The sequence below is a fragment of the Propithecus coquereli genome, unplaced genomic scaffold (assembly GCF_000956105.1).
Source record: "Propithecus coquereli isolate 6110/MARCELLA unplaced genomic scaffold, Pcoq_1.0 Scaffold553, whole genome shotgun sequence".
Lineage (NCBI taxonomy): Eukaryota > Metazoa > Chordata > Mammalia > Primates > Indriidae > Propithecus > Propithecus coquereli.
This window is the reverse complement of record NW_012151430.1, coordinates 302,022-315,128: the sequence shown is the minus strand read 5'-3', so window position 1 is coordinate 315,128 and position 13,107 is coordinate 302,022. Positions and strand designations below refer to the sequence as shown.

Genomic DNA, 13,107 nt, shown 5'->3' with positions numbered 1-13,107 from the left:
GCGGCGGTGGGCAAGACGGCACCGTGCTGCTTTCGGGGGGCCACCGCCCGGGCGGGGGGCAGCCCCATCACAAGAGGCATCTCTGTTGACAGAGGCGAGGCCTGGGCTGCCGCGACGCCACGTCGCGAGGTCAGGGGGGTGCGGGGCTGGCAGCTAAGAACGCGAGAGGAGGGCGGCGGGAGCGCCACGGGGTGTTCTCTCCTCCTGCACCCCCTTCTTCCCTTCCCTCCCCCGCTAGGGGGCGCGCTTCGTTCTCCAAAGAGAGGAGACGGGAGGTTTCTGGAAAGATCGCTCGCAGGGGCTGCTTCCCCTTCCCGGGACGCTCCTCCGCCCCTGCGGCGGGGAGCAGATCCCCCGCCCCAGGCCCGGCGGGTCGCCCCGGCTGCACGCACCGGAGACTCACGCTTTAAGAAACGTAAATGGCATCAGGGTCGTGAACTGTGGCGGTTCACACCCGACGACGTGTCCTGGACTCGCGCGCGCGGATCTTCGCTCTGCTCGCTGGGGACAGAAACCGACTCGCCGCACTTAGCGCCTGTGTCCTGAGGGAGCCCCAAGTAATGCACGTGTGTGCTGTTTGCAGTTCTGTGCTGTCACAAACCACAAGAGACTTACAATTCACACTCTCCCCACTGGCACGCGACAGTACCCGATTCCTCCAGCTCTATACAGGATATTTTGTTTTCTTTTCCATTTTTGCCAGTCTGATACGTGCAATGTGGTATGGCATTGTTTTCATGTGCATTTCTCTGATTGCCAGCGGTGAGCATTCAGTCATTCAACAAACACGAGTGCTGTGCTTGCGGGGGGGCCCAGAGCTGAGGAACAGGAGGGACCTCACTCTCTAGGAGTAGTTGGCTCTGCAAGTTAGTTCCTGTGCGAATCACCCTAAACCCTTTACTCATTTTTCCAAGGCTTATTTAACTTCTTTTTTGAGGGGGGGAGGCATTGAGAATGATGGGGAATTTTTATTTTCTTTAGATTTCTTATATTCAATTTTTAGGTTTTCTATAATATACATACCATTTTTATAATGAGATATAATTGTTATAAAGGGAAATTTCCTTATTGAACTTCTTTTTAATGATTGATAGGAACTTCTCATGCTCTCGTAGAATTTCTATTACAGGATTCCATTCCACTGATCTATTTTCCTATTGGTGTGACAATATCGCATTGCTTTGGTGACAGCCAGTCTCTCCTCGTTCTTCATTTGCAAGCCTGTCGAGGCCACTCTCGTGCATTTCCAGTTGTCGGAAGCTCTCACTCCGGAGGGACAAACCTCTCTGGGCGTGGCTGGAGCTGCCCTGAGTCTAGACATTGAACGGGGACAAGTGGCAGCGAGTTCTTTCCTCCGGGAAAGGACTGTCACCTGCGCGTGTCCTGCATTGACTTAGGTGCTGTGTACGTCTTCTTACAAATCTTTATTTCCGTTTTCTTCTGGCTAGATTTGTTCCAGGGATTGCTTCCATAGGCTCCTGCTGCCGCCCCCTCCCCTCCCCGAGGTGGGACAGCCCAGGGCGCTGGCAGGCGTCCCTGGAGAAGGGAGGAGAGCGGGGCTGAGCCCTGGGCCCCAGGACGCACCGCACAGGGCCGGCGGGAGACTCAGTCCTAGCCCCACCCGGTCACAGGCAGGAGTGGAGGGGGGTGACGGGCGGCTAGGGAAGTGCTGGGCACTAGAGCTGGTGGAAAAACACCGAGAGCATGGGCACAGGCCCTCAGCCCGCGTCCACACTCCCCACCCCCACTGCCACCGCGGTTCGCACCTTGATGCCCCGGACAGGCTACAAGCCCCTGCCGGGCAGCGACTGCCCTCCCTGGCACCCTCGGCTCCCCCAAGACTGATAGCTCCCACCCCCCACCCCGAGGCCGCAGCAACCAGAGCAGCCCCTGCCTGGGGGGTTGTGGGCACGGCCCCTAAGGGAAGTGGCGCCCAAAACCGCCAGTCTGACTTGTCCTTTTCCGGCTTCAAGGCCGGGTCTCTCCCTGTCCTCAGCCCGCATCTCCTGCCTAGAGGCCCTGCCCAGCCCACGTGCGGTGGGTCATGACAAGCTCAAGACGGGGTCCTTGTGGGACAAGGTCTCTGTGGCCCAGGATCCCAGACCTGAGGGAGGAGACGGCAGAGTCTCTCCGGGCAGGAGAGCCGGGTGCAGGACCCCGACTCAGTGCCCAGCCTACCTGGCCGGGAACCAGCCCTCGCTGTTGTCTCCACACCTGCCGCCGGCCCCCAGTTCTCATCTCAGGGGCCTTCAAAGCAGAGTCTTGGATGCGACCCTCCGCACCCTCACCCGACCATCCCACCTCCGCACCCTCACCCGACCATCCCACCCTGCTCATCGCCGTGTCCGGGATCCGCCTCCTAAGCGTTTTCAGGGCCCACTTCGGGGCAACTAAAGGGACCTCTCATTCCCTTGCTTCGACCCTCCCAGAGCCCCCAGGGCCCTCGGATGGAGTCCCTGATCCACTGCCCGGCAAGTAAAACCTCTCGGACCACGGCCAACCACCTTGGCTCCTCCGCCGCGGCGCACGGTTCGCCATGCTCTGAGCTAGTCTGCCTGTTCATACCCCTCGGCCCTTCTCTCAAGCTCAAAATGTCTTTCTTCTTTCTTCACCCAGCAAACTCCCGCTCACCCTTCAAGGCCCAGCTCCACTGTCCCTCCCTTGGAGCAAAACCTTGGCCCTCCCATCCCAGGCAGAGCCAGGAGTTCCCAGCCACACGCCCTGCACCGGCCCTTCCGCTTTGCCTGTTGCCTCTGGCACAACCTGGTACCTCCTTGATCAGAGCCTGGCCCAGACCTACCTGCTTCCTGCCCAGACCCTGGACCAGGAACTGGGAGGTACAGGGGCCCTGGGGCCAGCACCCAGCCCGGAGCACATGCCCCTACACCCTCTCACACACACGCGGGGCCTCCCCGCCTCCCACCACCTGCCTCCTCCCCTCCACTCCAGGTTTCTGCAAGCATCCTGCCTAAGCCCCCAGGGGAAGGAAATCCTGGAGGGGGACTGCCTCCCTCCTGCATCCTCGACCTCAGCTCATTCATTCAGCTAAATATTTACTAAGAACCTACTGTGTGCCAGGCATTGTGCTGCACACGAGGAAAACATTTTAAACAAACCTATGAATAAGCACAGACTATAAGCAGTGCTCTCGAGGAGATAAGAACTGTTACGGTAGAGAAGGAGGCGTTCTGGCGTATAAGAAATCTGGGAAGACCTTACAGATAAGGTAACACGTGAGCAGAGACCTGGGTGGTGAGAGGGCATCTGTGTAGGTAACTGGGGGAACTGCATTCCAGGCAGAGGGAACAGCACATACAAAGGCCCCAGGCTAGGCAGGGGGAGCAGGCATGTGCGCTGTGTTCTAAGAACAGCAAGAAGTGGCTGGAGTCAAGTAAGTCAGGTGGCTGTTGGCAGCAGACGCGTCAGAGAGACGGGGTGGGAAGGCCGACCGTGCTGGCCCCTGTAAGCCGTTGCTCTGCGGTGAGCAGCCTGTGCAAACCTACCCCCAAAGGCCGAGGGAGCCAAGAGGCCGAAGAAATCAGCTGACAAATCCAGTTTCTCAGAAGGAAACTTCTAACAGGGACTTACGAACAGAAGCGGTATCTCTGGCAGTATCTCTGGCGGCCGGGAGACGGTGGATCCCGCACCTGCCCCCCAGAAAGTTTTCTTTATGTGGTGAGCTGCTAGGGCAAAACATACAGCGGGTCACACCCTCAGACCTTGTTGCCAAGACTTGTGACCGCGGGGGGGTCAGACAGGCATCTTTAGCAGTCCCTGTGCTGCGGGTATTGTTTACAGATCTTGCTGCAGACACCTTGGCGTGTGGAGTCGGACAGGTCACGTCGCGGCAGCAAGTCACTGCCGCTGTTGCCGTGCAACAGGCTGTCTTCCTGCGGCCGCGGTAAGGACTTTGGCTTTCCGCTGCGATGGGAAGCCGGGGGGTGGCGTGACCTGGAACTGTGTTTTGCCAGGATCGCTTTAGCTGCTGTGTGGAGAACAGACGCTGAGGAGCAAAGGTGGAAGCAATGTGACCAGCTCACAGGCATGACTGCCTTCCCCTAATTCCTAACCAGCCTTCCACCCTCCTCTGCCTCCGAAGCTCCAGCCCCGAGCAGGCCCCACCAGGCCCCACCGCCTCCTGCCCGGGAGTGTAATAGCGTCCACCTGGCCTCCCAGTCGCCCGTCTGGCCCCTTAATCCTTTCTCCACATGACAGCAAAAGGGAGGTTTTTAAAATGCAATTCTGTGTCACTCCTGTCTATTAACGCTCCCATCGCTTCTCACTGCCTTAGGACAAAGTCTAAATTCCAAATCCTGGCTCACAAGGCCCCAGGAGGAGAGCCCCGGCTGACCTCTGCTGACAGCCCTGCCCGGGCTCTCCTGAGACTCCTGCAGGCTTCCTTGACCCTCCCAGGAGGTTGAGAAAAAACAACTGAGCGCTACCTTCTGGATCTCTGAGTGACAAGCTTTGTTACTCCCTACCCTCCTCCCTGAGAGCAAAGGAACGGCTGCTCCAGGCCAGTCCTCCCTTCTTGGCCAAGGCCCCAGGCCCTCGAGGGGGTGCCATAGCCTGGCCCGGGGCTCACGGCTGTGAGCCCTGAGCTGGGCGGGGTGGGGTGGGGGCAGGTTGTGACCTGCACCGTGATGCCCAGGAGCCCGGCTGTGGCCCCCAGAGTCCCTCTGCCCCGCCTGGGGAGCACTGAGGAGCACCTGGCCTCCCCACCTGGCCTCCCCTCCTCCTCTGGGTCCTCCTGTCCAGTTATGTGCACTCCAGTGCTGTCCCCGACAACTCGCTCTTACCCAGGGTGACAGCTGCTTGTCCTCAAACCCCAGGTCAGCCCCTGACTTACTCTTCTCAATCCTGGGTAGCTTCGTGGTTTATCATTTTTCCCCACAGTCGTCTGTGTTTCTAACTAGTCCCTCAGTACCTGTGAATGCAGGTGGGACCTCTGAAAGGGCCTCATCGCAAGCAGTGTCCTGTGCCCTCCCCCACACGTGGGAAACTCTGTTCGGGTCCCCACGGAAACCCAGCCTCAGCTTTGCTAGTGTCTGACGTGGACCCACTTGTGGCTGCAAGGCAGAGACTAGCAATCCCGGGAGAGGCTGCCAGAGGTCACTGGTCCCTGTGGGGTCTGGGGTCGGCCTCAGCGGCACCATCTCAGAAACCCCCCTCGCCAGCCCTTGCGTGGGTCTGGCCCCCCTGTGAGCCACGCTCAGAGGCTGACCCCCCCGCCACACACACACGTGCCAGCTTCCTCACTGACAATGGCTGCGGCGGGGGACACGCGGCTGCTCTCCAGAGCACGTTTTCATGGGAAGCCGGAGCAGCCACAGACTCGGAGGACGGGAGGGGAGTCGGATAATAACCACACTAGGAGCTAAACGTGTCCAGGCTTCATCTCCAAGCCCTCAGTGAGCTGATACTATTCTTTAATCCTCATATCTACCGGAAAAAAAGTACGGTTATCATATCCATTTCACAGCTGAGCTCACACGCTCCTTAGCCGATCCCAAGGGCAGGGGCACGTACCCCGTTCCCCGGACAGCCTTGCTGGCCCTGACACCGCTCCGGTGACTCTGACCAGGCCGTTCCTGAGGGTGCTGACTGCTGGCTCATCTCTGCTTGGCAAGGCGCCCAGGGTGGCCCAGAGTGCAGGCTCAGACCTACCGACGCCTCACACAGGCTGGGCCCCCCATCCTCCACGGGGCGCGGGATAGTGGGAGCTGGGCTGAGCCACGGTGACCCACGGAGCTTTGGGTCTCAGTGTGGACAGGGCTGGTGCTCACAGCCCCTGATCCCCAACTCCGGCACGGATGACCCACCCCTACTCTGTGCCTCTCACTGCTTCTGGGGTCATGATCCTGGCTAAATGGGCCACCTCCCCACTCACCCCGCTGCCTCCTCAGTGGTTCCTGGAACTGCTGGGAGCAGCCTGGAGCGGCCCCTCCACCCCCCAGGGCTCTCCCTGATTGCTGGAGCCGCCCCATCGCCCCCGAAGGGAAAACTCCTACTTCTCGGTCCTGGTCCTCCTGCAGGTGCCAAACCTCAGCAGCGCTTCTGCCCCGCCCTGCCTGCCGCTGAGGCCTCGGCCTCCCCAAGCCTCTGCCTGGCTCCTCCACTCCCCACGCTCGTTCCCAGGAGCTGCGCAGTCGCCAGACCTCCACCCTCCTGCGCTCTCACCTCAGCCCCACCGGACCCGGTGTGGGAGGACAGCGAGCAGGGCCACCCTGGCCCAGCCGAGGGTGCCTCCTCCCCTACGGGCTCGATCCTCAGCAGACTGTCCTTTCGGGCTGCAACTCTACTTCCCGGCACCTGCAGCCGTCTCCACAGCAGATTTCCGCATCTCCCTGCCGGGTGTCTGTGAGGCTGCTTGCAACCGGCAACCCTGCCTGGCTCTGCTCCTGGGAACCCCATCCGTGCCAAGGGCCTCAAGAACTCTGCAGCTAAGACCACTCCCAAATATGTATCTCCAGCCCAGACCGAAATGCTCCCTAATTCTAAACCTTAGACAGACATTTCTGAGATCCAGTCCCCCAATTTTGCACAGCTGTAAACAGCCTGATGCCACATTCTTCTTTTTCTCTCTCTCTCTCTCTTTTTGGCTTGTATATCTTAATTTAGTTATTTTGAAACAACATGATTTAGTACCAAATGTTTAGCAAGCGCCTATTTTAATTGTTAAACTGTGAAATCAGCATTATTTGTATCTGAGCAGCTACAGAAAACATCAATTCTTCTTTTGACAAAAGATAGTAGAAATCCCAAAGAACGAGGGAGAGGCTACTAATCAAAGGTCCTGTTCACTAACTTAGCGCCACGATGCCACTCTTGGAATCTCCCAAGCCGCTGGAAGGAGGGCATGGAAAGAGGCGAGAGTGCCGGAGATGTAAGGCTGGTTCCTCACTTGTAGCCCCGTTTTTGCTGGAAGGCAACACAGGGTCTAGCAAAGAAAATCGCTGGGGCTGGAGAGGAAAACAAAAGCTTTTGGTTCAGATGGCAAAGGAGGCCTCGAGGGCAGGAGCATCGGCGCACCCAGAAGGCAGTGCTGGAGTCGCTCTCACGAACTAGGGAGTTTGTCCTTAGCGCTCAAGTCCTTTTTAATTTCTCCGAGCCCTTTAGCCAGGTTTGGCATGTCGTCGTTCTGAGCCAGACGCGTTCCGACCACTTTGCCCAAAGTTAATCCCAGCGGGAACTGGAGCATGATGTCGGCAGGGAGGGCAGGGAGGGCAGACAGGCGTCTACGGTCTGAGCCTCTGTCTGCACTTAGTTGGCCTCCCCTCTTCCCTGTCCCTCACTACTGTCCCTTCAGATCTGTTCCCAAACAAATCACAGACACACAGACCCTTGACTCAGGCCCTGCCTTCAGGAGAGAACCCAGGCTAACAGCGCTGCTCTCGGGAGTGGCCCTAGAAGGCAGACCTGCAAGGAAGGGCTCTCGCCCTGGATCACTCACCTTTCAAACAGACAGTGGCTGAGAATGAGATCCAAGTGGAAGGCCAAGCATCGGTTGGTTTCAGTGATTTTTCCACCAGGGGCAATTTCTCCCCCAGCAGACGTTTAGCATTATCTAGAGGTATTTTTTACTATCACAGCTAGGGGAGTGTGCTCCTGAAGTCTGGTGGGCAGAGGCCAGAGATGCTGCTAAACATACTAAAATGCACAGATGGTCCCCCACAACAAATAAGTTCTCGCCCAAAATTGTAACAGTGGCAAGGATGAGAAAGCCTCACTGTGGTTTTTAGAAGATACGAGAACAATGGTGATTATAAGGATTGTAAAATTGACTGGCTTTTGTTAATTGCTTAGAAGCCCCAAACGAAGGAAATGGCAGGCTCAAGCCAGCCAACTGTTAAATCAAGGCCCACTGTGAAAGCCAGGAGGCCTCATGGCAGCTTGAAAGAGACCCTTATTTCCTGCGGCCACAAGGGAGAAGGTGCTGGAAGTCAAGCCCAGCATTTAATTGTAAGGGTAGGAGAGCCGCAAAAAAGGCCACATGCACAGCCTTGATGGGTTTCCTGTGACAAAGTCATGGCCCTGATGGGAAGTGTGTGGAACCCTGGAACACAGAATGGGAACATTTCGGGAGATTATTTTGAGGATTCTGAATTCATGGACTCCCCTAAACCTTCAAGGCTAGCACAAGCAGCTATGTTCCCCTTGCCGCAGGAGAAGAGACTCTCCTTTCTTGGAATCCGGCCAAGACTCCCCCTAAGGCAAGTGGCCCCTAAGATGATGCTTATTCTCCTAAAGATCCTCCCCAACCGGCCCTCATTGCCTCCAGACCAATGACTAGGGTTAGGTGTCAGCGCGGCCGAAGTGGGGAAATACAGTACCCGATTTGCAAGGAAACAGCGTGCGCGTTGGAAAATTACAGGACCTATATCCTGGCAGGAACAGGGGTAACATGTATGAGCGTTTATTGATCTGGAAACGCTCTCATTACTCAGGGATTAACATCCACGCAAGGAAACATAAAACCATCGTGTTTGAAACCTGACACACAACTATAGCGTTCAGGAATGAGCTGAAGATGCCAGAACTTCCTTGGCAGAGTACTGAAGGAGTCAGAAGCCTCAGGGGGATGAGAGTGTTAGATCGTAGTTGTCACGCAAGACTGGAGAACCTGCCTCCAGACCGTCTTGCCAAGGAGAGTCCAAGGATGCTCTCTTCACTAAGGCAACGCAAGATGCGAGGGCCAGGAGTCCCTCGTATCGGTGGGGACGGTGGGATTCTGGGATCGCAGCGGCTGGACGGTGACACTCAACAGAGGCAGAGTGGATGTCATTAGCACAAAACCAGAGTGGCAACCAGCGTGCTTGGACCCACAGGGTCTGTCTGTGGCGGAGGCTAATAGACCACGGTGTTCCTCCTAAATTGGCAGATGACCAGGTGATACTTGACCGCAACGATGGCAAAGGCAGCACCCCCCAAATCAAGAGCTAATAAGCAGAAGGCAGATGACAGCTGCCACCGTGGAAAATAGTATTTCTTCATAAATTTCCCAGATCTAGGCCAGTTCTCAGGCTCAGAGCTTATGATTTAAGGGAAGGCCAAGTCTCTTTATGGAAGAATCTTCCCATGCTGCCCTAAGTACACATGAGAATTATTTCCCCAATCTTTCCCCGTAAGGAATCTTTGGTCTTTTGCCAGAGTAGGTCTGGCAGGGAGGAAGGAAAGGAACCAGACCTTCCAGGGCTGTTGGGCACAGAGGCCGAGCTGGCATCCATGCTGGGGAATGGAAACACTGTCATGGTCCCCCAGTTAAGCTGGGGGCTCGTGAAAGCCAGATGACAAATGGGATTCTCCTGCAAGCAGATCCGATGAGTCTGAAGACGGCTCGCTCTACTATCTCCCTGGTCCCTGAGTAGATAACTGAGACATGATAGTCTTAGCAGCGGGCAGGACCCGAACATTTTACTCCCTGTCCTGTTAAGAGCCACTGTGGTTGGAAGTGCTAAATGGAAGCCCCTGACGCTTACCCCACCTTTCTGACTAATCCATTAAGTCAGAAGTAAAACCACACCCTGGGTGGAAATGCAGAGATTAGTGCCAACATCGACGTAAGGAGGATCAAAAGCTGTTTGCTTTCATGCGGGAATAACAGTGGTACATATTCAATCTCTTGCCCTGGGTTATGTTAATTTTCCTTCTCTCTGTTACAACAAAGTACTTAGTGACTTTTGTTGTCTCAGTATTCCACAGGACACCATGGTGGTCCACTGTATTGGTGACATCGTGCTAACTTCGCCTAGCGAGCAAGAAGAAGCAAGCGCTCTAGATGTCCTGGTGAGACACACGCAAGCCAGAGGACGGGAGAGAAAAAATGTGAAGATTCATGGCCTTCCATATAGCTCAAGTTTTTCTTACCCTTTTGTTCTAGAATAAGTTAAATGGATATAAAAGTAGACAAACTAGTAAAATGAACCCCTAGAACCACGATCACAGCCAACCTTATTTCACCTATATCCTCACTCACTTCTCCCATCCCATATTATTTTGAAACAAACTGGTGAAGTTATCAGGGGTCCAGCAGTCTGGAGCATACCGGGTTATCCCTGTAAATTGAAGGCGAGCCGTTGTGTCCTGTACCTGCAGCACTAAGACGTGGTGTTTGGTGGATCGCTACTCTGACCCATCTATCGGGTGCCTTGGAAGGCTCCCAGTTTCAAGTGAAGCCCAGAGCAAGAGAGAGCTCTACACCTGCGGTCCCCAGTCCCCGGGCTCTGGGCAAGTGCTGGTCTGTGGCCTGTTAGGAACGGGGCTGCACAGCGGGAGGTGAGCGGTGGGCAAGCCAGCGAAGCTTCATCTGTACCCACAGCTGCTCCCCATGGCTCTCATCAACACCTGAGCTCCGCCTCCTGATCAGTGGAAGCATTGGATTCTCAGAGGAGCGCGCACCCTACCGCAAACTGCGCATGCGAGGGATCCAGGTTGTGCGATCTTTATGAGAATCCAATGCCTGATGATCTGAGGTGGAGCTGAGGCGGTGACGCTAGTGCTGGGGAGCGGCTGCAAATACAGATCATCACTAGCAGAGAGGACTGACTGCACAGAGACCATAATAAATCAATTTCTTGCAGACTCACATCGAAACGCTATCAGTGAGTGGCAAGTGACAATTATGCTGTATCTGGTGGCAGGTTTTATAGAGGCAAGTGTGCATCTTACTTCAACTGTGCAGCTGTGTCTGGTGGCAGCTTTAAGTCAGAAGCCAACACTTATTTTAGTCCGCACGTGGCCCACCCGTTATTTTATTTACCACCTCCGTCTGCGCCTCTTTCCTGCACCGTGTATTTGTCTCAGTCACAGTTTGAGTGAGCCCACAAGGTAACCCTAGCAAAAATGAATAAAAAAACAAACGTCTACGCACAGTGTCATCATAGTGAAACGCTGACTACCTGAAAAATGTCACCTGAACTAAACAGCGTTTTGCAGGACGTGATTAAAATGACCAACCACATTAAAGTACTTGCTCTTAACTCACGTCTGTCTTTGCAGCTCTCTGAGGAGACGGACACAGAGCACACACGTCTTCTCTTGTACACAGAAGTGGATGGCTTTCTAAAGCTAGATCACTGGCCAGTTTTTGCATTATTAGAGCCGCTCCAGAGAGTTCGTTTAGAAAACCAGTCACCGCGGGCAGCACATGTCAGTGACACAGAATGGGTTGCAAACTTGCTCACTTGTGTGACATACTCAACCTGCTCAACAAACTCAATCTGTCACTTCAGGGGAGAACGACAGCTGTGTTCAAATCAGCAGATTTCACAACGACAGCTGTGTTCAAATCTGGAATTATGGGAGCAACGAGTGAACACTGGGATTCTTGACGTGTTTCAAACATTAGCAGAGATTTTGAAAGAGGCTGGGCCAGGGCCTTCTCTCTCCCAGCTGGTGCATGACCACCTAGCTCAGCTTTCAAAAGAGTTTGAGCATTACCTCCCAGCCACAAAAGACCCCCAAACTGGGAAGGAGTGGATCCCAGACCCATTTGTGGATAAGCCAGGTGCACTGACTTTGTGCTAGAATAGGATCGACTGTGGCCTTAAAAGTACGTTTGAGACAACTTCGAATCTCCACACGTTCTGCATTAAAGTCAGGGCGGAATATCCTGAGGCTGCCACAAAAGCACTGAAGAGCCGGCTCCCATTTCCAACACCCTGTCTTTGTGGAGCAGGGTTTTCTGCAGTGCCAGCAGCCAAAACGGGATTACGGAGTAGACTGGGCATAAGCAACACACTTCGGGTGTCACTGTCCCCATCAGCCCCAGATGGGGCCGTCTAGTCACAGGAAAACAAGCTCAGGACTCCCACTGGTTCTGCGTGATGGTGAGCTGTAGAATTATTTCACTATATATTACAATGTAGTAATAATAGAAATAAAGTGCACAATAAATGTAATGCTCTTGAATCATCCCGAAACCATCATCATCTACCCTCCCACCCCCCTGGTCCATGGAAAAATTGTCTTCCCTGAAACCGGTCCCCGGTGCCAAAATGGTTGGGGACGGCTGCTCTACAGTGCGTCCAGCTAGGGTACGGGCTTCCCTACTGTTTGGTCCATAAAATCCAGCAGGTTCCATGGTGCCAGAGTGTTCATAAGGCTGCTGGGTAGAGTCGCTGAGAAGCCCTAAAAAAGAGTTTTAATGCAGATCTCTAGGGTTCCGGAGCAAGGACATGCCTCTACCGCAGAGAGTTACTTGACTTTTGAAAGGCAGCTATGTGGCCCCAGGAAAAACCAAGAGCCTGGCAACGGGACATTAAGAGATGCCCGGTGTGCGCTGAGTATGGTCAGAGCCTACCACGTCACGTGAGCAGGCAGGCTCACCAGCCATCCATCCCATAATACTATAGAAATGGCAGATTCGGGATCAGAACTGAGCGGGTCAACAGGGTTCCTGTGAGCCAACAGCAGGTGACTCAAACTCCTACGACACCCCCTCAGCTGTACCAACCCTTTTCCTTTAGCTCACACCTACTGTGGGGTAGCTCCCTGTAACCGATTGATGGAGGGAAAAAACACTCACCCCGACTCACGGACGGGTTAGCTTTACATGTTGATAGTAGTCAAAAGAGTGGATTGTCACAGCAACATAGCTCCATTTAGGGGGTGAAGGAAAATCCTCCCAACAGGCTAAGCGTGAAGCAGGACACTTGTTCGTTCATTTTGCACGGAGGGCGACATGGTTCTAGGTATGGATTTACGTGCGCTCGTGAGCAATCGCAAATAGTTTCGCTGAGCGGCGTCTGCTCAGCTCTCACTGATGTGCAACCTGGAGGTGAGGGAATTAACCAAAGGAGACAGAGCCAGGAAGCAAATACCCTCTCGTTACACAGGGCTCACACAGAAGGCCCCCGTGGGATCGGACCCCAGTAGCCCAGAGCATAAGGACTGAGACCAGCCTGAGGCATGTGGAAAGAGTGAAGCATTTGCCTCTGGTACAAAATTGAATGGGGCACCAAAAAATTCGGTAATCCAGATAAATGATATATTTTTTTTTTTCCAAGACAGAGTCTCATTTCTTTGCCCGGGCTAGAGTGAGTGCCCTGGCGTCATCCTAGCTCACAGCAACCTCACACTCCGGGGCTCACGCGATCCTCCTGCCTC

The 13,107-nt window shown here is 54.7% G+C and overlaps 1 protein-coding gene across 1 annotated transcript; it reads right to left on the bottom strand.

Moving 5' to 3' along the window:
- Positions 1-7,057: 7,057 nt before the first annotated feature.
- On the bottom strand, positions 7,058-7,201 carry LOC105821013 (uncharacterized protein C7orf73-like). The gene has a single exon (XM_012657622.1). The coding sequence runs from the start codon at positions 7,199-7,201 to the stop codon at positions 7,058-7,060; it is 144 nt and encodes a 47-aa protein (XP_012513076.1).
- Positions 7,202-13,107: the final 5,906 nt, after the last annotated feature.